At 37.7% G+C, this 27,375-nt stretch overlaps 1 protein-coding gene across 1 annotated transcript in view; it reads left to right on the top strand.

Moving 5' to 3' along the window:
* ADCY2 (adenylate cyclase 2) overlaps positions 1–27,375 on the top strand; it is a gene marked incomplete at both ends in the record, with an annotated part of 213,469 nt that overhangs the window by 43,189 nt on the left and 142,905 nt on the right. The window contains one exon of the mRNA XM_080611585.1: positions 22,372–22,533. Coding sequence (XP_080467711.1) covers positions 22,372–22,533 — 162 coding nt within the window. The remainder of the gene's footprint in view (positions 1–22,371; positions 22,534–27,375) is intronic.

Here is a 27,375-nt window from a genome sequence, read left to right as displayed (position 1 = left end):
GTCCCCAACTGCTTGAGAAAGCAGTACAGGAATTAAGAGATAAAGATAATCTTTGGTTTGGCGGCAGAAAGATTTGTGTGAGTGCCGAGATGCAAGGACACTTCAATAACATGCTTGGGACAAGACAGTTTGAGAAGTAATCAGAATGTGCAAAAAGAGCCTGGTCTTTTGAAAAGAAAAAACACTGCCCAAACCCGTCAGAAACTGGGAACAGTTTCCCTTCCAAATCAAGTTTGATCCTGTTGTAGAGGTCCTTTTTCAAAGGACAGTCTTACTAAGCATGCTAGTACAGCTGTACTGCCACACAAGGAAAATTGTTAGTTGGATGGTTGAAAGTCCCTATCTAATTTCTTACCTTGTAAACAAGCAACATACTATCCCATTACATTGTTCATCCTTTTCACATCTTTCATAAACCAGTAAAAATCATAAAGCGTTGCATCAAAAGACGGTGGCATGCAGCATTTTTAACCAAACTCCACAGTAATTGAGTGATTTGTCTTTACTTCACAAGTAAATTCACACGCAGTTTTGCTTGATCACCATAAACCGTAGGTAAGACGTTGTTTCACGAGTAGAAGTAAGAGGAAAGTTTCCATCGGAATGAATTTGTTATTGGCAAAGACTAATAAGGAGCTTGCTGATAGAATGAGTAACTCTTAGATCCTTATTCTCAGAAGGCATACATGGAAGACAGCAGTCTGAAAATTAAGCATCAATAGAATTTTGCATTGCATTAGCACTCAGATGAAAATTACACTAACATTTTGTTAGCATGTGCATCGTGAATTAAAGTTACTGTTTCAGAAAGGCCTTTGTACTTTGGAATAGTAAATGGAAGTGTACTTCAGCACAGGGCTACTGCAGTACCTTAACAATTATGTTAAGAAAGCATTTCACCAATCTTGCACAACTTGATTCTTCTTGTTTATCAATGGTAGCAGGCAGCTGTGCTCCTCCAATAATGCAAGCATTCAGAGTCAGTGTAAATAAGGAAAAAAACAGATTGTCCGGAGGATTTTTTTCACTCTAATGAGCACTGTTGCCTTCTTTCAACAATACAGGTGCACTGTAATAATATTCTTGCTGCCTTCACAAGAGAATTTCCCTGAAAAGTCCATTTTGTCCACTAGCTTTCCTTTCATACATTAGCCTGAGGATGTGCTATGGAAGAGGACTTGAGGGCTCAGGAAGGTGATTTTTATGCCACTACTGGCAAAATGTAAATGCGCCACTGAATTGGCAGTGTTTGGGAAACTGCTGCTCTGATTTTCCTTGAGGAATGAAGATGATTGCCTTCAAGAAGGTGAAGTGGTGACCCTCAAGACCCTTTTGCTTCCCTCCTCCTGGCACCTTCTCTTATCACTCTTCAAGGCTTTTTATCTCTCCATGCATCCAGTCTTACAGTTTGTATGGAGGTGGGCTTTTTCATGCAGAACTCCAAGAACAGGTTTCAATAGTGCTTCTGTATTATTTAGGCTTGCTAACTATTTTGAACAGAGAAGCGTGTTGAAGAGAAAATGAAATTCATTGGAAAATGGTGTAGCAGTGTCTTCTTGTCTGTGTTCTCATTTTTGTCTGGGAACCACTAGTAAATGGGGTCCTAGGGAAAGACAAGAAAGAGGAAAAGATGTTTGGGTTTTGTTAAGCACTAAAACCAGCCAAATCAAGGCCAAATTTTTGACCACTAGGACACTATAACACCTGTCTTAAATAACCTTTGAAGAAGTAAATTACGGTGAAATGATTTAAATGAGAACAGGAAAGAAACCATACTATGTGCTGCTGGTAATCTTACTGTGATGTGACATTTCTCTGGAAGTACTTTTAATTCTGCCAAATGACCTGGAGTTCTGAGAGCAGTGTTTTTATTTATCCTTGCTTTACAAAGATAAAATAAAGAAATAAATACATGAGAAAAGGTTTGGGGAAGGTGTAAGAGAGAGAATGCTGGAGAGCTGTATCACTTAATTTCAGCTACCTTTCCAGCAGTACTGTCTTACATTAATTCTTCAGAGATGAAAGCATATTTTTCTTCAAGATTTCAAGGCTTGGAATATAAAGTGAAAATTCACCAATTAAAGTGTGAATCTTATGTGATTTGAAAGTTCTCATTAAAAAGTTAGATTTCACAAAGGAAAATTAAAAGAAACATCTTTTTAATAAAAGCAGAATCTATGTTTGAGGCTTCTGTTGGACATATAGGCTAGTGTTTCAAGAGAATATTATTAGTGTGAGCAGAGATGTGGGTCCAGATTTAAAGTTGGCAGTTTAAATCAAAAAGCTATTTACTATCCTCATTAAAAAATAGTGACCGTTGATTTACACATTTAATAAAAGCAAAATACACACCAATTGGTAGCTAAGGAAACAGCCTTAAATCTGAGACCATTTTCTGGCAGTACATTAATTATTATTTTTCCCTAACCTTCCCAGAAGATGGAATTAATGACACATCAGGAGGTGTGAAGTCTTTTATTTCGAAGGTCAGTGGACCTACTTATTTGTCTAAGAGCAGTGCTCAAAGCAGCAGATTTTAGTTTTCTCCAAGGGAAGCCTTTACGTGTAGAATACCATTAAAAAAAATTTTCTTAGTTTATTATTGATGTAATCAAATGGTCTTAGTTTTGTAAACAATTGAATTTTTATTTGATATTTCAGTTCCTTATTTACTAAGATCAAAAGGAAAATTTGGAAGTCAGTTTGTCTTTTGCTTGTTTTAATGGCTCATTTCAGAGTTTCTGGACAAACAAGGTCACATTGATAGAGTATTTCACCTTGAAAACTCAAACAGATTTTTTTTAAGTTTGTTTCTACAGCATTAATGGGCACTTGTCATAATTACTGAGCTATGTGAATGAGACCTGTGGGTTTGCCGCTGTGGAATGTGTACTTGGCTATGTTTTGCTTTGCTTAGCTTAGCTTTACTTAGTTTTTTCTTAGCATTGATGCACTAGTTGCACATATTTCTCCTCTGTAAATGTGCGGTATGGGGTTTCCGATATGGAATTGCTCATGCGAGAGCAAGACTAGCTTGTACAATCCAGCAGGAGGGGCCTTTTGTTATGAGTAAGAGACAAATACATCTGGAGCCCAGGAGCCTCAGTGGAGCTCAGTTTGGGTGCAGACTTCCGTCCGCTCAGCGCTCATTCATTTTTAGGCTTTTATGCAATGCAAATCACTGAAAAGCGGGGAAGTGGAGTGTTCCAAAGTACTGGGTTTTAATAATTTTTATTTAATTCATGTTATGAATAGGTACTGATATTAATTAAAAATCTGGTTAATTTAATTATGACTCTGTTTTCCATTTCTGGCCTTAATGGAAGGCTTTGTGTCCTCTTTAGACTTCTTTTCCACTCCACTAGTGCATACAGAGGTATCTGTATTGCAGCATATTTAAAAGAGTAACATTTTTTTGTGTGATAAACAGCTCTTCTGCTTTATGCTGACAGCTGTATAACCCTGACAAGTTTGTGTGGGAAAGCGCTCAAGAACTTTTAAGCAGCTTATTTGGAAATAAATTTGAACATTAGCAGAGCTATAGACTCTTGTAAATATGTATTTGCACCTGTAATTATTCATAAGTGAGAACAATTATATAGAAATGATGCCACAAGACTTTTTGTTTTTACAAGCAGTAAACTAACAGTAACCAAAATTCAGAGGATGCATCATATAATGGAGCAGTTTGGGGAAGCATATGAGACATATGTAGCAGGGACAGAGGCTGCAGGGTGCCTATGCAGGTTGCAGTGAGATCCAGACAGCACTGAAACCAGTTTGAGCATCCTGTGGTGTGCCAGCCACAGCAGCATCCAGCATCTCTGCAGGGAGACGCAGGCAGGGAGGTGCTCATGAGCAGACATGAGGAGAGAGAGGCTGCTGATGAGACACGTGGCTGAAGGTGTCCTCCTGAAGGAGGCAATCCATCCAAAATGAGTACTCAAAATGAGCATCCAAAAGTTCATCAAGAGATGCCTGCCACGGGTGATCCACACTGGGGCATGGACACCTCTTGGGGACAGTGGCCATGGGTGGTTAATGCCAGGGCAGTGCTGGTGTAGTTGTTCATGTTGGGTTTTTTCTCCAGTAACCAAAGCAGTGATCAAAAGTTGCATTAGCGGCAGAATTAAGTAAAAAACTCACAAGTCAAGGCCGTTTTGCTTGCAACAAAAGGTTAAAAAGAAGACCTTATAAACTTAGGTAGCTCAGCTCCAGCACACTGCCATTAAAATCATGAAATGTTTCTCTGCATTTATTGTGTCATAGTCTGGTAACATTACTGCTATTTCCCAGTTACCTGCTTTGTTCTTCCCTTTTCTGCAAATTATTTTACCTTCTTGTCTTGGTTCTCCCCAAAGGGTTTTCTCTTTGTTTTTAAGGCAAAGTTACCTGTTTCTAGTATCCACCTTTGTGCTGTTGCCAGTTAAAACCCCCAATTCCTTCCCCACCCCCAAACCAAACAATGGGTGGAAAAGGCAAAGACTCGGTGACCATCACGCAGGAGGGGCAGCACCCAGGAAGAGGGATGCCTGGCTGCCTTGGAGACCTGGGATCTTGTCCACTCTGTAATTATTTTTTTATGATGTTACCAGGCATTTGGGAATAGTGAGTAGTGTTTTTACCCTGAATATCATATTCTTTCATATTCTCCCCTGAGAATGCAGAGATATTTTCTTTATACATATCATAACATACCTAGGCTAAAAATAGTTTTCACTTTTCAAAGGGTATTATTTTTCAATTACTACTCAGAAGCTATGTCTTTTCCTAGCAGGATCAAATGTATTGAACCTTTGAGCAGTGACAGTAGATATTGATAACCCATCTTAGGTAGCTGCATAAGAGCTATAAACTCCATCAGTTCTTCTCTGTTTAAAACTTCCACTTGTGATAGCATAAGCAGGGCTTTGTTGAATATCTTTAAGATGTTTTTCTGCAAAGCATGTGGAGTTGCAAGACAGATTAAATGATTTAACATTATTAGTTACCTGAGCAATGCAGAGATTGCCTTGATCAAGGTGGAGCACTGGAAGCATTTACAGCTCTGTGGGTTGCCTGTCAGGCTGCACATTAGAAATGAAACTGATGCTTCTCTGTCTCTTGGCAGATCATCAGTGATTCTTTTGGTTAGGCGAAACTTGAATGTTTCCAAACTGAAATGGGAAGAAGTGTGAAGAGGGAAGATAGAAAATAAAGCGTACTGAAAATGGTTGATTCTGCAGAAACCAATGTACTATTTCATTTATTCCAGTGTCTAATCTTATGTGAGTAAGTCTGTGGGCCTAAGATAAAAGTATGGGAGAAAGATAAGTGGATTTAAGGAAAACCCACCACACTATATATTGCAGAAGAAAAGCACTGTTGACAAAATTGTTCTCTAGCTGATGCATGCTGTGATTTCTCATTCACTTTAGACATATAACATAAATTTCTCCCATCTGGTAACATTTTAACTTTAATGTTTTGACCTATACTACTCTACTTGTTTGCATTCTGAAGTTTTGGAGAGTTTTGCCTCTCCCGGCTTCAATTTCACTCCATTATTTCGCCGAGATTTTTTTTTTTTAGCTATTTCCCAGCTACTGAAATGAGTTAAATGAGCATGCAAAAGTACACAATAAAATATAAGAATGAACAAGTTTAGAAGTTTTAGTTTGACTGCCTGAATCCAGACCTGTTCCTAACATATCAAACTTGTTTCTAGTTCCATACTGTTGTATGTCAAAAATATCTTTCTTGCTAGCAACTTAGTATAACCAGGTGAGGGAGAACAAAATTAAGCCTGTGCTTTTTCCCTCCCGAACAAGATTTTCTGTTCTGCTGTTTGTGCAAAATTAAATAATGAAGTAAAAAGTGTTACTATCTCATGAACAGTGCCAATAGTACCTAAAATGTGTGAGCATCATTTTGAGATAAGTCAAGTTTATATAATAACTTGAATATAAAGTTTCAAAGGACATGAAAGCTTTACCTTTTCATGTGCGGGGATGAAAGGGGACTTTGAACTCTTGCATTTGCAACATTTTCTGGTTGTATTCAATCCCACCTGCATTAAATTGTAGCTTTTTTCCCAACTATGTAGTATGGAAACATTTGTCAGAGTATGGTAGCAACAGAAGAACAATTCCTTTTTTTTCTCTTTCCGTGGGATGTGTGCTGTCATAAGAATAACAGAATCATAGAAAGTTAGGGTTGAAAAGGACCTTAAGGTCATCTAGTTCCGACCTCCCCGCCAGGTTGCTCATCCCCTCCCTGTTCAGACTGATCTTAAACACTAGTTGGTAACACTTAAGAAGAGGAAGGAAATTACTGAGAAAAGTACATTTTTTCTATAACTTTACATGACAAAAAGGGAAAGCTGATATATTCCAGTAACAATGATAGGAGTGAAAGGAATCAGCAAATTTAATCCTTTAGGCCATGAATCTCCAGGATGCAATCTGAGGGGAAATCCATGCACACATCTGTAGTAAAATCACTGGATACTGCACTATCAGGCTTTGGTGCCAGTGGCTGGGACAGTTTTCCTACTTTGAGAATTCGTGTATTGGAATAGAGAACATATTCTCTTATATGAAGATGGAAATGAAAATGCCCTGGAAAAGAAGCATTTGCATGGCTTTTATATATGCTAAAATATGTATTAGAATAAAAATTATAATATCTGTGGTAAAAAGAAATTTATAATTTGAATAATGCTAATTGCAAATAGACTCAGGAATACATAAATTATCTTTTTATTCAACTTCAGTGCAGTGATGACAAATATCGCCTGCCTTGAAAATGTAGTTAGCTGTCTCTTGTGTGAGCTGTTTTTTAGAGAAGCAGTGATGTGAAAGGTGCCACTGAAAGCCCCACTTTTTTATAGTTTTAAAGTTTTAAAATCTGTCATCTTTAAATCATACTTCTTTCCATTTGTAGCTAATGCTTTCACCAAATTATTCCTTTAGGAAAAAACTGCTTGAAGAGGTGGACTGAATACAGAATAATGCTGAGATTTGTCCATTAGTACTTCAAAGTGTTGAAAATTGCATATCAGAGCTGCGGAGTTCTGTTTCAGATTTTTCCTGTCATATTGTTGAAATAATTACAGTGTCTGTAAGATGTGTATAATTAGATGTTGTAATAAGACTTCAGAAGTACTTTTATGAATCTTTAAAAGTATGAGTATGTGAACACTGAAGTCTTATGATAGCTGATTTTCTATCTTTTTCCCCTTCTTGGTAAGTACTGACATAACTTTTTCAGATGCTGTTTGGGTGTACTAGCACACACTGGCTTATTTCAGGCACTGAGGATAATGATATTTATCTAACCTGTCTGTGACTCCTCAGAGCTTATTAATTGCTAAATCATGTTCCTAATATAGTTATCTTACACCTAAAAATAGTAGCGTCTGTAAGAACTGGAAATATGTAACTATCAATGGATTTGAACATCCAGTGTATTAGAATTAGTTGTTCTGTGTCACTCGCTTGGCACCTTAGTGCAGGTATATTGTTTTCATTGACATCCTTAGCATGAATGAATAAAAACTAGATGTGAATTATGATGCTTGAAGCAGGGGAATAGATTGAATAAAGTGAATAAGCTTCATAGATGCTGTGAACTTGCTGAAAGTTTCTTAGAGGTAAAACTGTTGCTCATGTGTTTCTAAAAGTCATTGATCCATGCTTATCATCAGAAGACATCTCTTCCATACAAACTCCACCTGAGCCAATTTCCATGCATTTTATCTAGCTTGACACTTATTTTTACATTCTCTGGAGCTGTACTGAGCACTTTGAGTGTATGATTGAGTATCTCATTTTTAAGAATTATCACTTTGGCAGGGATAGTATTTGTCAGTTACCTACCAACCACCCATAACACAATGCAGGTTAAAATAATTGTAAAATAAGCAATTTGTTTACGAAATAGGAAAATAGAAAGCTATATAGTTGCAAATGTTTTTGAGATGAGAAACAACAAGTGAACATTTAGGTTTAGCTATCCTTAGGTCAACTCCAAAGCTTCTCTCATAGAATCATAGAACAGTTAGGGTTGGAAAGGACCTTAAGATCATCTAGTTCCAACCACCCTGCCATGGGCAGGGACACCTCACACTAAACCATGCCACCCAACGCCTCATCCAACCTGGCCTTGAACACCGCCAAGGATGGAGCATTCACAACTTCCATGGGCAACCCATTCCAGTGCCTCACTACCCTCTCAGTAAAGAATTTCTTCCTTATATCCAATCTAAACTTCCCCTGTTTAAGTTTGAACCCGTTACCCCTTGTCCTGTCACTACAGTCCCTGATGAAGAGTCCGTCCCCAGCATCCTTGTAGGCCCCCTTCAGATACTGGAAGGCTGCTATGAGGTCTCCACTCAGCCTTCTCTTCTCCAGGCTCAACAGCCCCAACTTTCTCAGCCTCTCTTCATATGGGAGGTGCTCCAGTCCCCTGATCATCCTCGTGGCCCTCCTCTGGACTTGTTCCAACAGTTCCATGTCCTTTTTAGGTTGAGGACACCAGAACTGCAGACAATACTCCAAGTGAGGTCTCACGAGAGCAGAGTAGAGGGGCAGGATCACCTCCTTCGACCTGCTGGTCATGTTCCTTTTGATGCAGCCCAGGATACGGTTGGCTTTCTGGGCTGCGAGCACACACTGAAGCTGGCTCGTGTTCATTTTTTCATCGACCAACACCCCCAAGTCCTTCTCTGCAGGGCTGCTCTGAACCTCATGCTGTCTGGTTGTTTGCAGCATCCATCTAATCATGTGGCTGGGCATCATGCTTATGCACAAGAAACCTGTTCTTACGCAAACTCTGCATTTTTATTCATGGAACAGAAATTTGATCTGGACATGTATGTTTTCTTTATAAGCAATCTGGCCTATGGTGGTTCTGTTCAGATTCACATTGTCCCTGAGTCCCCTCCCACTGGACTGTTGAAAGACTCAGTGCTGCATTAAATTATTAACCTACAAATTTCCAGCCTAGTGTGAGGTGAAACACTTTTGTTCACTGATTGGGGCAGTGCTCATGCTCAGTATATCTTTTGAGTCTTTGAATATTACATTGTGTGTTACAGCTGTGGCTTGTCAGTCTTGCTTTATCCAGTCATTTCAGTGGAATTAATACCTGTGGCTTTTCTGGGTTAGATGAGACACAGTGATAATCAGTCACTGTGCTATGGCTGACTTTTAACCTGCCACTGCAAGAGGGGAAGACAGTTGGCAGGCTAATGGGTAAGCAAAAATATATCTCTTTGCTCCCAAATAGTTCCCTGTCTTTTGTCCATCTGGGAAAACACAAAGGAAAACAGGAGACATTTTGCACTGACCTGAATGAAGCTTTCTTCATGCTAAGCATTGTAAGATTATTCTGTTCCACTGATCAGGCAGCTGAATCCATTCAGGGAGAAGGAATGAGGCAGCTTAGTGTTAAGAATATACGGTGACATAGACTTGTTGGTGATAGTAGTGTGTTAATCCTCTGGACAGGCTGCCTGGGAAAGAAATTGAGGATGCAGGACATAAAGTTTAAAGTTAGTTTAAATTTTAGTTTATTTCTCTGGCTTATTTAAATGCTCAGGCCTTTAAATTGGCTGCAGAATAGATTTCTTTTCACTTCAGCTGTTATGGAGGTGGTGTAAAGTCCAGCTGCTTCTGAAGTGCTTCCTTCATTTTGCTAGCACCTAAATCAGGTCAGCAGTCACTTTGAATTCACAGAGCACTCATTTTTAGCTGGTCAGTTTTCTCAGAAATATATTGAGAATGTTGTCTTGTGACTGTATTCTGCTACAAGGCATGCATGGTTCCCATTGATTTCTGTAATAGATCCACAAACATTTATTAGGATGTAGCATTTAGCCATAGCTGTTAATGTGAATGTCCGTGGGTTTCCATCTCTTTCTGTGCAAAAAAAGAGAACAGGTCGCTACTATATTGCTGTAATAACTGAACGTTATTGAACATTTGTGTTTCACTCTTCTGTTGGAGTGTCTTTTTGTCATTTCAATCCCAGCAGTATCTGGAACTTCTTGCCTTTATTTTCCCAGTATTTTTTCGTGGGCAAAGTTGTGCTGTACCATTAAGTGGGACTGTGGCATAATTTAAGCAGAATGAGACCATTTATTTTTTAAAACTCTGTGACTCTTCTGAGTTTGGCACTTGCTTTCCTCTGGTCATATCTACTAAGAGCAGAAACTTAATTAGATTTAGGGATCTGGCTTTGTCAGTGATTTGGGATTGGATATGTCAAAAAAGAGATGAAAAGTATTCCTCTCATATGGGGGGAATTTCCTTGTGTGGTTCACTTGCAAATTTGAACATCATTATTGATAAGAAGATGCTATCTCTTTCTAAAAGATATGTTGATGTTTAAAGCTTTTCTTTTAATTAACTCATCTTGGTATAAAACCACATGCAGTTTTGGTAGACAAGAATAAATTAATTCAAGATTTGTGCCCATTATATGAAATAATTTGAACTTTGTCTATCTTTGAAACCAGCCCAGGCGGTTGGACTGGATGACCTCCCGAGGTCCCTTCCATCCTAAATTACTCTGATTCTGTTAAGTGGAGAAACATGCCAAACATTGTGCTGCAAAATTCAGATAATTTTTCCTGTGATGTGTGTGCCTAGACAAATTTCATTGTAGGAAGGTGCTGTTCTGATTCCTAGGAAGTTGTGGGGTTTTCTGGGGTGAGTATGCACTTTTTTCCTTTGGGGACCTGAAGTTCCATACAAATTGTTCCAGTGAAAACTTTTGAGGAGAAAGAGCTTTGTGATTTAAAAGGTGTGAAAAGAAAGGTGTGAAACAAAGTAACACAATCTATTCAGCAAGCTGAAATGGCTGGAACCTTCTGCAAAATAACATGTAAATTAATGTTGACTAATGTTAATATTTAGAACGCAGTGATAGATGAAACCCCATGCTTTTTACAGACTACAATAACTTTTTCTCTATATTCATTCTGCTGGGGTTAATTTAGTCTACCACATTTAACTAATCCTACAGCTGCATAATGAATCTCTTTGTAATTAGAAGATAGCTACAATTAAGAGTTGCACATGAAATCAGATCACTAGTCCATGAGTATCTGGGCATACATTAGTCATATTTATAAAAATGTTTACAATATTTAGAAAGTGGAGGACTCTGTATTTAAGATCAGGATTATTGAGATTATTAAAATCACACAGCCTAAGGATATTCTTCACTGCTGCTATCCATTGCAAAATTACTTTAAATGTTACATAATATTGTTTTAAATACAGATGTTCCATTAAAGTAACATCAGTTTATAATTATTTACTTATGTGCAGAAATGACCAGGATTTTATTTTTAATTTCCATAACAAAGTGTGTGTGTGCATGTGAAAAATTCATCTGGGAATTTCTCAGTAACAAGGACATTATCTATATTATAATTTTTAATTTCTACATCACTATACTCAAAATTCCAAAAGAAATCCATAAAAATTTCTGGAGAACAAACATCAGCTCTGTTATGACAACAAGGATTTAGGAGGAAAAGAAGCTCATTGTGAAAAATCGTGGCTTAGAAAAGCATTTGACCTTGATCAATACACAGGCAGGCAATGAGAGAAGTTTGGGATGACTGTGCTAATGATGGATCTGCTTGGCTGTCAGGTTAAATTCAAGACTTAATATAATCTCTGTGTAATTTCTCACCAGTTTGAATCTTCTTTCTTCTTTCAGTCTTCATGTAAAAAAGGCCAAACTTCTCAAGTAAAAGCCTATTTATGTTATCAAAACAGGTTGAATTTCTATGATTTACCATTAAATTATTTTACCCACATCTTTTTCTTGAATTGAAATCAAAATTAAATCCCTGTGAGAGGATGAAGAACTTTGATCTATATCCATGAACCTAGTAGGGATTAGTGCACCTAAAAATGGCTGAGAAATGAGGCAGTGGGAAATAAATGTTTCCCATTTATTTATGTTTCCCATTTATCAATAAATGAGGCAGTGGGAGGGTTACGAGTAAAATACATGCAATTTTTACATGTAAAAACTGAAAAAGAGATGATGATGCTCAGCATCATTACTAGGTTTGGTACACGTGCCCATTGCAGCACTACTTTATTCATGAGGAAGCAGCATCCAGGTTACTAGCACTGTTGCTCCCCAGGGTTCATGTAAAGGCTAAAGGCTGTAGACTTAGTGGCTACCAAAATCTGACCACTTTCCAAAGTTGGAAATAACTTTGTGGTTTACAAAAGTTGAGGGGAAAGACAATGCTGCCTAAGTGTTGCTGTGGCAAATTCACATGCACAAATACTTATTGACAGGGCTTCTAGCTGACGGCATGCATTGACTCTAGTGGTGAAGAAACAAACTAGGAGAGATTGAAAAGGGAAAGGACAAACTTCTCATCCCAGTGGCCAGCTGGGGTGAGAAGTATCAGGGGAACTGCAAGCAAGGATCCTTCCCTTTGTGTCCTGTCTAGTGCAGTGAGTGGTTTTCCCTGTAATACTTCTCCCATAGTGACTGTGTGTTTTTCTTCAGGATCTGCTCAGACTCAGAGATGACTGTTCCTGCACGTGATGCTGTAGGTGCTGACTGGAGCATGCTTATAATGGGGACAGGTGCTGCACGCTGCTTGGCTGTTAAGCTCTCTGCATGCTTATTATTGGGTCCCCTAATGTAAACCAAAAGCCACCACTGAGGAGAGGAAAAAGGTGAAAAAAGAGATGATACCCATGCTAGTGGCAATCCTTTCCTGTGAGAACCCACCACAGCAGCTCTGTTTGAGTTGGCATGTGCAGGCCACAGTTGCAAATAGCAAGCTCTAAGCAGTACAAAAGGCTGACTTCCCAAAGGCACTATTCAACAACCCAAGTGGTAATTTCACCCTGTATTAAAGTTTTTGGGAATGCATTAGCAGATGATTTGAAAACCTTTGGGAAAGGCAGGTGTTGCAGGTGGATGGTAAGTGCTGCAAAACCTGACTTAACCTCATGACAATTAAATGCTATGATTTTTTCCTTGGTTTTTCCCTCAAAGTTTATATTATCTCAAAATGATTTTGCCCACTCTTCTGACATTATACTCTTCTAGGTGCATGTTTTCTATTATTAATAAAATTTTCCAAAGTAGTGTTATGTCCTATTTTGGCAGATCTCATAAAGAAGAAATGTTTCCTTCCTCTTTATTAATATTATGCTATTACCACTCTATATGCACAGTGTTTCATGGCTATCATTCAGAGGCTCCTTTCCTTGGCAATTTCTTGTGTTTCTTGTCTGGTTTACCCCAAAATACATGTTTATGAAAAAATGTAATTTGCAAAAAAACATCCATTCAGGTTTCTGTAAGTGGAGTCGTACCGCACAGTCATTTCTATTTACTACATCTTTCCTCTGCAGCAGATTTTGTCTTGAGCTGTTTCATGACACTGTTGATCTGTGCACTATTGATCTGTGCAGAGGAAATCCAAGTTTCCTTTGTTCAAGCTCTTTGCTATTTTAATTTTTTCCATCAGATATACCCCAGCCATGGCCTTTTATCACCCTTCTGATTATTTTCCTCTCATTCTGATACCTTGCACAGCATATGTCAGCTCACCAGAGGTATGTTGTCCTTTGCTAAGTGTGTCTCAAGGAAGGAAGACCTCCTGCTCTCTCAGGGGAGTGACTGCTCTTATCAGCATTAGCATACTTCTGCAGGAGAGTAGATAAGGGCAGGAAGAGGTATGCCCTCCTTCCCTGGGAAATTGCTGAGTTACTGGGTACCCTACCCTAGGTACTTCTTACTCTGAAGCATCCTGTGTACCTCAGCACACAAAGGTGCAGTTACTCTGCTGAGCTGCAATAAAGTTTTGCTTCTCACCCTTGCTTTTCCCTTCTCTACTTTCAGTTACTGCTCTTGGTGAGTTCTCTAATAACCATGAACACAAAAGATTTCCAGGGCTTCTTGATCTGTTGTTGATATGTGTGTCAGTGTGTCAGAGGCATAAGTCTGTCAGGGTTTAGACTTCATCACAGTTTTGGGTGGTACTTTGCTGGACCTGGTCATGCAGTCATGCCCTGGGATACATTAGGAGGAGCCAAGCCAGCACACTGAGGGAGGTGATCCTTCCTCCCCCCAGTGCTGGTGGTGCCAAATCTGCAGTGCCGGGTCCAGTCCTGAGCACCGTAGTACAAGGAGATTTTGTTTTACTGGAGCAAGTTCAGCGAAGAGCCACGAAGATGACTGAGGGACTGGAGCATCTTTCGTTTGAAAAAAAGGCTGAGAGGTGCAGCAGTTCAGCCTGGGGAAGAGAAGTCTTAGGGGGGATGTCATCAACATAGGGTTTGTTCTTCAGGTTTTTTTTAAGATGGAAAGAAAAGAATTGCATGAGCTACACAAGAACTACGCACACCATGGCTTCATACAATGTCATCAAGATGCTGGATTCTCTATTCTTTTCCTAATAATTGCTGGCCTTTCATTTGCCTTTTCAACCACTGCTATAATTTGGTGGGGTTTTTTGTTGGTTTGTTTTGGGGTTTTTTGGTTTGGTTTTTTTGGTGTTTTTTGTTTTGGTTTTGGTTTTGTTGTTGGGTTTTTTTTTTTTGTTGTTGTTGTTGTGTTTTGGTTTTTTTGTTTTCCAAAGAACTGGTCACAGTGACTCCTGTATTTATTTTTCTTTTTCTGAGATTCTAGTAACTGGGGGGAAGCCTGCTTTTGTAAGTTAAAGTTGTTTTCCCCATCCCTGCTATTTTGCATTTATTATGTTCAATTTCATCTGCTATTTTATGGCCCAGTCACAGGAGTGTGAGACACTTTTGCAACTTTTCCCAGGTGTTGTTGCTTCTGCATACTCTGAATAATATTAAAACCCCATCAAACATTGCCCCATTACTATTCTGTTCCTTTTTACAAAACATTTAGAAAGACATTGAAAACTTCTCTGAATGCTCCGACACAATCACATCAATGTAAAAGCTGACCATTTGTTATTTACTGTTTTTCACCCTCTGTTTTTACCTTTTACCAATCTGGTTTGCCTCCAGTTCTCTGGAACTGTCCTAGTATTTGGGAAATACTGAAAATCAACCTACGTAATCCAGAACTTTTATAGGATGCTTGAGCATAGTTTGTTGGACCTGCTGTTTAAAAATGTCTCAGCATTGGTGTCTGTGGCTTTCTATACTCATGAGCTGATATTTAGGATACACAATTATTCTTTAGCATAATGTAAATATATAATTTAGCTTTTCTCTTAGTAGAGAATAGCCATTTCTATTTTATGGTTCTGCTTTTCTTTTATTATAATAAACTGTTTTACACTCTCTTATAATAGTAGATCATATTCACTGTTGGACTCCCTTCATGCTTAACATGCAGAAAACCCTCCTTGGTTCTCCTGAAATGTAGTGTATTCCTCTTTCACCCTCATTGGATTTCTGATTTAAAGTAATTGCTGTCATTGCTCATATATTTTGTGAATGTGCAAGCATGCATATTTTTACGTGGACTTTCACATCCTTTCTAGACAGCTAGTTTTTGAGGCACTTTATGCTTCTTTCTCACTTGTGTATGTTTCTTCATTTTTAGGGCAGCTTGGAAAATGTTTTCAATATATGTTTTTATTAAACCCCTTTTAAATTTGATGCACAAGTGCTTGGGTGTTGTAAAAGTTCCTCCTTAATAGTCTGAGTGAAATGATTTTTTATTGCTTTACACTTAAGTCTGTTTACATATACTGTGTAATCATTCGGATGTTTTTTGATTTTCAATGTTTAAAATGCATTAATTTAATTGCAGTTTACTTTAGAATTGTGTGGTATTGTTCCAAAGAGGATGCACCATAGTCTTAGCCAGAATAAAGTGTGTCTGGTTTTACTTTTACAGTGGCATGGGAAGACTAGGGCATCAGCTGTCCCTTCAAGAGAAAATTCTAGCTGTGATATCAAGAGTTACTGCTGGTTTAGGTTTCTGGTCTTAATATTATGGGCAAAACATATGAGGGAATAATAACAAGGATGAGCAACACATTCTCTCTCTCTGATGTTTTTCACTTCTCATCACTGAAGAAAACAGAGGCATAGCTTACTGTCTCCTGATCCACTTAGAGACTCAAATCACTGCAAACACAGGCCATTGTTGAGCTGTATAGTGCCTTATGAAGTTGTGTTTCTGCTTGCAGCGCAGTGAGATACAGTGGAAGAGAATAATAGCGAAAATGGGCATTACAGAGTGAACCAAATTCTTTCTTTTTCAACCGTGTTCAGGAATAATCTTAAAATTGCTAGAGGTAACAGTAGCTCAGTCCCCTCTTTCTGTAGCAGAAAGGACCAAAAGTTATTATGGATCCTTGGGTCACTCCTTCCAGATTCTATATCCTTACTGATCCCATTCAGTGAAAGGAAAGATTCTGTGACATAAAAAGCAATCACACAGTAGACAGCACACTATCAGATTATATCTTGATTATCTCACATGAATCTGGAGTCACGTTATCTCTGGAGTGTTTAATTTTATTATTGTTTTAATCTGTGATTTCAGCAGCACATTTGAAGGTCTCTTATTGCACAGTTATTTTAAAATATCCATTTTCCTGCAGTCAACTTGCTTTTATTCTTTCCTATTTTGCTAATGGTTGTGGTTGATTTTTTGGCAGAGGCTGTAATTATTTTGTTTCCTGATGACATTTAAGTCCGGACCTCTGCACGAAAGAAAAGGATTATTAGTTCGAGTGTTCTCCATGATTAAGAACAAGGCATGATTTACAGGGTTGTTTACTACTTCTATGATAATTATTGGAAAATAAAAGTTTATGTTTAGTAAAAATGGGTGAAGTAATAATTTATTGTGGACATAATTTTGTGGAGTAAATCACAAGAAAAATCTTCCTTGTTGATTTTATTCTTGAGGTTTATGGTACGCCTAACTCTTAACAAACATTGGTTTTACATGAATTAAACCAGTTCTTCTGAATAACCTTGCTTTATTTTAAAGTCAGGGTGTATAGTGTGTTATAACTGTTCTCTCATCCCCCTTTCTTCTTCCCCTTTCCCCCTTTCCTCTTGGCTTGGCTCAGCACAAGAACACAAGATCTGCGGGAACAAACCACAGTCCATTCTGTCTCCAAGAATGGCAAGAGAACCTGCTATTAAAAGGCAGCACACAAGTTTGATCACTTTTTTGTCTGTTACTTTCATACTTTGTCAGGCTCCACACTTGTATTAGCAATATCAGAGGGTATGTTCCTGCCCTGTCTTTTTGTACTGGTTTATGGCCAAGGTATTCATGAATTTGTTTAATCTCTTTTTGAACCTGGTGGTACATTATGGCCTCCAGTGGCAGAAAGTTCAAGAAGGTCACTATCTGCTGGGTAAAGATGTACTTCCTTTTCATGTGTTTCAAGTCAATCTACTAGTTTAATTCAGTGCCCTTTTATTCTAATTGCTCGATGAATTTTGGCTCCCTTTACACAATAAGGAGGAAGCTGATCTTGAAAAATCTCTGAAAGTGATCCTGTAGTGGGCTGACCCACTTTGTGTGAATATTTGTATTTTAACAGTTTAATTATGGGAACAGGTTCTTTTCTGGTTACACAGTGAATAGCACTCTTTTCCCAACCATTTTGCTGTGATTACACTTGTGTGTAAGAAGTCGTCCCAAAGAGCTAGAGATATTTTATTAGCTGAAGCGTCATTACTGCTTTATCCAAAGCAGTGCCTTCCCCTAACTTATACTGAAACAGCATGTTTAGATTTGCATGCCTGCTTCAGTGCCAATTTTGGCACTCATACACATCAAGGGGAAATTCTGGTCAGAGTAACATTAAGTTGAGTGAATTTTACACATGATGCCAAGCCGGTTATGATTAACCATTTAGCACAATCTTTAAAAGGCTGTCTAGCTGGGAAACTGTGAGTCATTGTTGGAACTTAATTTGTATAAAATGAATGATTAGTATCCCTTTGTACAGTTGTTCTCAGTGTCAAAAGCAAAATCCCCTGTGGTACCCTATATGCTAGGAAAGACAATTTTAATCTGTAAAATATGTTAAACTTTCTACTCCAGATACTCTCTAGAATTAAGACACTGCCATCCAGAGTAGAAACTGACGACACTAGGGAGACAAAGTTTCTGAGAACAGGTTGGGTCTACGGGCTCCAAAACCTGGTTAGATCCACTGCAGTTTGTGCCATCACAGTCCAAATCAGTGACCTTTCCAATGACAGTGTCTGTGAAACACCAAGAATTATCAACTTCATACCAGTTCTCCTCGGTCACTGTCACCGTTATAGGTCAGGGGCTGAAGTGGCCAGTGTACATCTGGGAGATCCTGGAGCAAAAATGACAGCATTAAAAATGCTCAGAATGGGCTGACTTAAAGAAGGAACTACATTTTGCAAGATGCATGAAGTTGCTTAACTATATTTTTATGTTGTATTCTGTGACAAGGATGAATGTGAGTATCATCGGTGACATCCCACGCCGTGCTGTGATTATACCATTTGGTGTCCGAGTCTCTCTAATGGCATCACTACAGCAATCTGTATGAGAGCTTTCACTGCCTTTCACACTCATGATATAACTAGACAGCCACACTATGGCAGCTCGTCATCCTTTAAATCGTGGTGGAAAAGAACTGCTTACATAGCAGATGAAAATGTGGCACTGTTGAAGTGTGGGAGAAGAGGTACAGTGAGCAGCAAACACATTCAGAGTTTGCTAACTCTGACAGTCAAGGATAATGGGCAAGAGTACTGGATACTGCTTAAAGCAGGAAAGCCACATACTTCTCTGTAAGATGTTACTTCAATGTTAATTCAAATGTGAATGCTATGTGCTATAAGGCGTACCATAAATGCCCAAATACTTCTAATTTCTAAGTTAGGGATAACATGAGCTCATTGAAAAAGTCTCTGAGAATCAAATTCCTAAAGCAGTCTAAGTTCAGATCAGGACAAAAAGCATTTCATGTTTCAACTAGGCAGTTGTAGTGATGACTCACATCAAAAATTGCTTCCAACAGTTTCAAAACAGTGGTAGGCTTTATGGTTATGGCCCACTTTGGTGGAACAGGCTGCTTCTGATAGTGACAAAAGTAGTGCACTGTAAATTAATAGTGTTTACTGACACACCAAGAGCAGACATGCAGTGACGCACATTGGCAACCCTTGTAATGGCTTGGCACCACGGCCTTTTAATGCTTGTATCAGCAATATTTTGTTAATTCTCACAAAAAGATCATGAAAAGGGTCAAGGACTGCTGTCCGTTCTGCGGAATGTGGCTCAATACAGAAAGCCTGTCTCCTCTTTCTACATGAAGAACCACTGTACTCAGAAGTGTTTGAGTGTTGACTTCTACAGTTTCAAACTTAAATACGGCAACATTCTGAAATATGTTGAAAGATCCAGAGCCTTGCATACTGTGTATGCCTGCTATCAGAGATAGCAGGAGAAGGGTAGAAGCATCTTATTTCAGGGTACTTGGGGAAAATATTCTTGGGAAAAAAAAAGGAACCTCTGTGTTAAATGGAGCTTTCGACTCCTTGGGACATTAGACCAGTACTTGAAATAGGAGAAAAGGATTGGGGCCAAGAATCAAGAGATATTGACAAGAGCCATTTTTGATGTGCATTTTGGATGAAAGTTTCTGTCTTAGCATGACTAATATATCTCCTGCTTTATGACAGTATTCTCAGACCCATATTTCAAGATGCAAATGTAAGGATTGACAAGTTAATTTGTTATCAAATGTTCTTTAACATAGTTCCAGTCCAATTCAGCCTGCTTGATGCTGAGTAATGAAGAATTTGATGTCTGAATATGTAATGTCAAGAGGGATTGGCACTTCTAAAAACTCTGTCTTTAGTTGTGGAAGGTTGAAATTACCCATTTATTTTGAGTAAGGAAAGTAGCGGGGTAATTTAAAGAAAGGATACTTGTTTACAGCAGTATAACAAATTCGGAGCTGATGCAGCTGATACCACTAGAAGCACTGCAATATACCAAATCTTTTTTTATGTGCTTAGTAGTTTGGTTTATGTCAAGGTTGAAAAGCAACAGCATCATATTATATCTTGTGTCACTAATGAGTTCTAGTAATTACGTAGCATGTACCTCACAGTTGGGGTGGATTATTTATTCAAATCATATTTAAACATGGAAAATATGCAAGTTCTTTTTTTTTGAATACAAGACAGACAAGAGTAATTTTTTAATTTCTAATCATAAAATCCTCACAAATATATAACTGCCATATCCCTCCTAGTAAATTAGAAAGCTAAACTTAGAAACAGCAAAACCTTGTTTTCATGAGAAGTCATTGGAATTGGAAGCGTTTGAAATCCTTCTTCGAGGACTAGGGTCCAGGATTCTCCTTCAAAATGTTTTTTAACTGTAAACATGTCTTAGGCAGCTGGTCTTACAAGCTGGTGAGGTATATTGCCTCTGACATTCATTCACCTTATGCCTATGTTAGAGAATGTTTCACATCCTTGTTGCTGTGTTTGTTCAAGTTTTCCCCCTATCCTGATGCGTGTTACCATGACAGAAGATGATTGCTTTAACATGATTGGTTCTCAGCAAAATAACATTGGCTGTTACTTACATTTTTGTTAGCTTTCAGAACTCATGAGTATGAATTGCTTATTTTTTGGGCTGTTATTTCTCCAGGAATTGAACCTAAGCTGACCAGTTCATAATTTGTCAGCCTTTTCATCAGCCTTTCAAATGCTGGAACTTTCTACATCTACATCTTTCCCAAGTTTTGAGACTATCAATTAGTTCTCTCAGTATCACAGCTGATTTTTACCTAGCCAGGACAATTTGAAAACGTCATACTTACATAACCCTTATGTCATCTAGACCAAGTTTGTGCACCCTTTTCTTTGCTGGTTTTTTTATTAACATCTGATCTCAGTTAAAACTTCTAGGCAGGACAGAAACTAAACAGGTATCAGACTTCTGTTAGCTTGTGCTATCTGCTGTTAGACTGAAAGACTAGAGAAGCTTTTTTGTTACTTTATTATCCCCTGTGTCCTTTGCAGTTCCATTGTGTTTCATGCCATTGAATGCTCCGACTCCTGAACATACAGGATGGTTGGGCAGTATGAGTGGTCTGGAAGGAGCTGGATTAAAGTAATGGAAAAATTGGAGAAAGATGAGTGGAGAAGTGGACTTCCTGCTCCATCCAATTCTGTGTCCATGATGGAGAAGAATGCCTCTACTGTCTTGTAGATACACATACACTAGAGTTCAGTTTTGAGCATGTAATCATCACATGCAGATGTGAAGAAAACTAACAATAAGGAAAGTGAGCAGCAAATTGTTATTGCTTATACCTGCTTGAGAGCTTTCTGAGTTAAATACTGTGTGTACACAATTGTTAGATGGTTAATAGGCTTGTAAGTCAAATAAAACTGATGGAGAAGCTTATGTAGGGTTATAATTACATGCAATTTGGCACATTTTCAGAATTGCCTACTTACTTATGTGTGCAAAATCTGTCCCCCAAATCTAGTTACATTTTCTCAAATATGTGTTGGAGGTTGGAACATATGCATACCATCAAATATATAACCTTTTGTGTGTATAGCAAAGGAATCATATTGTAGGTTGGAACATATGCATACCATCAAATATATAACATTTCGTGTGTATAGCGAAGAAATTTTTGTTGTTACAGGTTGGGTTGTGCATTTGGAGAGCTTGTTCTATAAAGTTAGTATTGACGCTAGTACCCCTTAAAAGAAGCTGACAGTATATTCTTCTTATGGGCTGTGATTGTCTGAAGTTGTTTTTTTCATGTCCAAGTGAATGTATTTGCTTAAAAGGTAGTGTTTTAATGGAATTTGGCAAGAGTCATATAGATAGACATAAAGTATAATGTTATTAAACCAAAATGCTAGCTGAACTTGGTTTTTTTTTCGCTTAATGTCATATTAAATTATGAATTTTGACTGCATCAGGATGAACAGAGTTTCTCTGCATTGAAATTGAGGCCATGTGGAGAGGTTTGGTCAGTTGTTTTGTAATGCAGCTCACAATCAAAACCCACCAGACCCAGGAGAACTATAATGATATCTGTAAACCGAGTGTTAATGAAATTAAAATTTTAAAAGATAAAATTTAAGTTAAATTTGAAATATTTGGAGTTTTTTGTACTTCTTGAACCATAAAATAGTATCTTGAAATGTTTTTTTTAAATATAATGTAAAATTTCCAACATTTTTTTACATGAATTTTTCCTAAGTTGATTTTCTGCTGTTAATAGTAAATTTCCTGTAAAAAAACTTGGTGTGCAACCTTATATACTAAAGACAGTTCAAAATTAAATGCTATTTCTTCAGTGTTATTTCAAAGTGAATTTGACATGTTTCTTTTTTGTCTTGCTGTCTTGCACAGGTATCATTTTTCTTGTTCATTATTTTTGTGGTATATACCATGCTGCCCTTCAACATGAGAGATGCCATAGTTGCCAGCGTCTTGACCTCTGCATCTCATACAATTGTGCTGAGCGTCTGTCTATCAGGTACAGCTGTTGTAAAGGAACACTTGGTTTGGCAGGTAGGTGCTTTGTGGAATTAATGATTAATTGTGCACTGAATAGCCTGGCAAATGATCAGGAGTGCCTCAGTGGGTGCTTGAGAGTATAAACATATTTCCCTCTTAATTTCTGAATTGCTGCAGACTTAAGTCACAGGTAGTCACTTTCTAATAATGAGAGTGTCAGTAATGTTATGTTTTGCTGAATCACGTACTTAAGTGGTAGAATCTACAGTCTCACAGTGCTTGTCAATGTAAAAACTAACATTGCTAAAAAAATTATGTGATGCAGCTGTATTGTGATAGATGCATTACCGCTCTGGTGTGTAAACCACATTGCTCCTCTCCTCACCTCAGCCTAACTTCTAAGAACAAGGATTTTTTCAAGGTATCAGTGTTATCTTTGACTCAAAAAAACATTGCTCATTTAAATACCTTGAGATCTGCTGGGTTAAAGATCTGCTGTGAAGACACTGCCTTTTCAAGATCTGCTGTGAATACACTGCCCTTTCCAAATCTGCTGTAGGGCTTCTCCTGTAATTCTCACCCATTTATAGGAATTTCACAGCCTCCTCCTGGTTGGGCCCCCTGACTGAAGGGGACTGGCTGGCTCCAGACTCCATGACATTTAGGGAACCCATCTGTGTTTGCAGTTGGGTCTTGGCTTGTAACTCAGCTCTGATAATTCACTACACGACATACTGCAGATTAATAATTTTTAAATATCCAAATATTAGGAGTTGTTTTTCCTTACTGTTTTGCAGAAGATCTTTTCAATGATGAAATACTACAGTTTTTGTTGTAGTACTGTGATGATCCCAGATGTCATTGATAGAAATCTGCATTTTTAAGGAAAACTTTAGATTTCCTTTTGAAAAGCAAATACATGTGTATTTTCTAAATATAGCTATGTCATTTTAGGGAAGAGAATTATTTTAAATTTTGCATCAAAATGATGCTGAAGCTTAAAAGTAAGTACATTTTTTTAAACATACCAGCAGAACAAGAAGGACAGACTTTATGCTATTTATTGTGAAGAGCATGAAAAATGAAGAAAATAGTTTCTACTTACCTTTTAAGTTACTTGAGCCTTATTTTGAAAAACATTGTGCCTCAAAGAATGACTTCAAAATTGCAGTGATTTTACAGAGGTCATGCCTTGTAAGTTATTGTTCAGGAAAATACATTTTATTTCCAGATATGGCTGCAGATGTGTTATATGGGATACTGGAATTGAAGTCCCATGAACAAAATATGTTCTAAGAATATTCTCTGTAAAATTTTAACTGGTGACATAAGTGGGTATGCTTTTCTCTTGCTGATTTGGGTTAGTTGTGTGTTTTTTGCAGAGGTTGCTAAGATGTGCTATATGTTAAGCAAGGACTGGGTCATCTCAGTCAATGTAGTACTTTAATAACTGAGTTATTGTTATTGATAATTGTGGTGGAATAAAACAGGGAGAATGTTATTCTTGGTTTTATGTCAATCTATGGCTTTTATTCTGGGCATAGATAAGCTGCTAAAACAGTATTATGGTTAGCAACTCCTTCCCTAAAACATGGGTTAAAGCTGCTGTTTGCAGAATTTATTTATTTTTCCTGCCTATTTTTAATTTATTTTTTTAACCTTTCTAGACCATTAAAATTTGATATATTTAAAGCTGTACTTTCAGAAGATGTTACATTTCTAGACACATCCACTCTTCAGAATAAAAAGAAATAAATCATGTGCTGTGATGTACAACTAGTGTCTTTCATCTCTTCTGTAACTTCCAGTTTCATTCAGAAAAAGAGGAAGTCTTTGAGCAATTTCTGTTAAGAGTATTTAACTTCCAGAATGTTATTAATTTTCTGTTCTTTCTTTGTAAAATGTTTTAAGTGCTCTGAATAGTTTGGCAGTTTGAAAGTACTGAGTGCCCTGCATTCTTATGAGTGTGTGGAAGGGACTAAATGCCACTATTGCAGTTCATTTGCCCTCTGTACACTTTGAGATTACTATTGTTTATACTTTGGAGTGTAAGCAAAAAAGTGTTTGTTTTGTGTTCTCTGCTATTGAAAATCGAGACCACAAATAGAGGATTAGGTTGGAGATACCAATTACACTAATAAGAGATATAACATTTGTCAGTTGTATACCTCAGATTGGTATGGGATGTGTGTGTAATTAACAACAACAACAAAAGAGCTGGGGTATAGTAATTTAAAAGGACCATGCTGTTGAATGTAGTGGGTTTTGTTGGTTTGGGGTTTATGGTTTGTTGGTTTTTTGTTTCTTTTTTTTCCTTTTTCTTTTTTGCTTTCTTTTTTCTGTTTTGAAAAAGAAAATTAAAAAAAATATATTAGTGAGGCCTGGACTGAAGCTGTGTTGCAGAGTTTGGTCACTATGGCCCAAAGATGTGGAACTATGGGTAAACTGAAATTCAGATGCTTACAGAAACATGTTCAGAGCTAAGTAAAGTAAATTTGGCTTGCAGGCCTACACTTAACATGGACAAAAATATATTATTTTGATTTCAGGGCTACTGATTTGTCTTAAAAAAAAAAAAAAACCCATAAAAATTATATTACAGTGTTAGCAATGAATAGTGATTTCCTTTGGGCATGGATTTGTTTCTAGAGGACAGATAGAGATCCAGGAGTATGCACTTAAGAAGCAGACGGTATAACAAATCCACCTGTAGGTAAACGTCACATATTATAGCACATATATCCTGTATATATAGCAAGTATCCTTCTGTAGAGAGTACCTGCATCTCCTTTATAACTACTTCTTATGTATTGGAAGACTAATTAGATCTCTGAGCTTTCTACTCTTTTGGCTGAACAAACACCATTCTTTCAGTCTTTTTTTCTTATGTCAAGTTCTCTTCCCTTATAATGCTTTTGGTAGCTCTCTGCTGGACCTTCTCAATTATTTCAGCATCTTCCAGTGACTGGTTGGCTTTCCATAGCATTCTGGAAGTTAATTATACCTTCAGTCTATCAGTAGAGAAAAATCAATGTTCAGAAGCTTTTGCTTATTTTGAGATTTGGCACAGCCTATCTTACTGGGTTTGTCGCTCCTTTGTTGTTTTCTGTAAAGTTTTGCAGCCAAAATTGGTTTTCATAAAGCTGAAAGGCTTAGCATGCTCTTGATTATCCAGTGTTGGTTGCAGTCAGAAATACTGAGATAAAAGCTTCCTGCTGGGACAAAGAATCCTTCAACACACTCTTTGCTAGTTGCATGAACTAGTTTCTGTTTGACCTATGCATATTTTTTGAGGGGAGGGAATCCACCTTGGTTTAAAAATTGGAAGTGATGGAGATGATCTCCTACAAGACTTCATATTTTTTTCCTGGTTGTTTACTGTCAGTGTTAAAGTTTTGTTCCTCTTTTCCGATAGGAATTTGTCTAGCCTTGTCATCTGGCTTATGGATCTTGGTTTTTTTGGCTGGTAGACTTACAGACTCAGTAGCATCCAATTTCTATTTCTCCCATTAGAGTACTTCTAGACTATCGTGAATTGTCTCTTAACCTTTTTGACAGTGAAATAAATGAGTTGCCTGCTTTTGTACTAGCTAAGCCTTTCATCACTTTCATAGTTCTTCTTCGAGTCCTTGTGCTTCATCAACATCTTTCTTCCAATGTGGACATTATCCTTAGAGGAACACACCAGGAGCAGTTGCAGTGGTGCCAAATGCTAATGGGGCAAAGTCTACAAAGAGATTAGTGTGCTGCAGTGCTTAACACAGAGACACAGACACCACAGTGAAATACCCAGTTAGACTACCCTTGCTGTTTTGTGGGGCGTTTAATGCATGGCTATGGGATCTGTGACAGGGAGGAGGAAAAAGAGTCCTGTGTTCCAGTCTCTGTTTATGAAAAAGTAACTGTGTGTATTTATGAGGTTCTTTTTTTTCACTGTTGAAAATTTTAATCCTAACCCTTGCAAGGCACATGGTCTGGAACCAGGACTCTGCCACGTCTTTCCAGGTAAGAATCCTACTGCCAAGCAGAGGATGTTGTTCTTTCTACTCCTGGGAGCCCGGTGGTTAGGGCTGATGGAAGAGAACATGACTCTATGGCATTAAGGCATTTGCCTCAGAAGACTTCTGCGATTTAACACCCCTTTCAGTTATTGCTGGAATGTAAAGTATTTCACTGCCATCCCTTGCTATAAACACATAACCAGTTTCACCCCAAACCAGAACAGATTCTAATCAAGTATTTGAGTTTTTCCTGCTCTGTTATCAGCTGCTCAACCATTCTGATCTCATAATGGGTTGGTACTGTCGTTAGAGGTCATTTTGTCCTTAATTTGTTAAAAAAGTGCTAACCAAAATGATTAAACATCCTATAAGCTTCCATTTTTCTTTTTCCTTGTGTTGCATATAAGGAGTGTGATTACTTTAGTCTTTAACAAAACTATTGTTGTTTTATCCTCTCGGCAAGCAATCTTGTTGCTCCTGTAATCTTTTTGCATTAGCTGTTGCTAATTGTTTTCCAGACTGGCAAAATGACTGCAAACTGTCATTTCTTTTTTTTTCTTTAAACTAGTGTTCCCTACCTTTTGGAATTTTTTGGAGGCTTCTTTCAGCACTGTAAAAGGGGTCCCTTTTAGAGGCAAAAACTTGTAATTGGGCAGCAAGCATATGTTCATATATATATATATATATATATAGGGTTGGTTTATTGTTTTTTTTTTACTCTGTTCAAGAATGCATGTAGCAAAAAGAAACAATTTGTAACAACTTTTATGTAAGTGGTGTTTGTTTATGTGATCAGTTCATTTCTGGTAGCCTGGATAAATGCTAAGATATTACTCTGTCCTGGTGGACAAAAACAAATGCTGCACGAAAATTTTGTTATTTTCAGGAGTGATTG

Source organism: Psittacula echo (genome assembly GCF_963264785.1).
Source record: "Psittacula echo genome assembly, chromosome: 2".
Lineage (NCBI taxonomy): Eukaryota > Metazoa > Chordata > Aves > Psittaciformes > Psittacidae > Psittacula > Psittacula echo.
The sequence above is the reverse complement of the archived record's forward strand: the minus strand, read 5'-3'. Positions and strand labels throughout refer to the sequence as shown.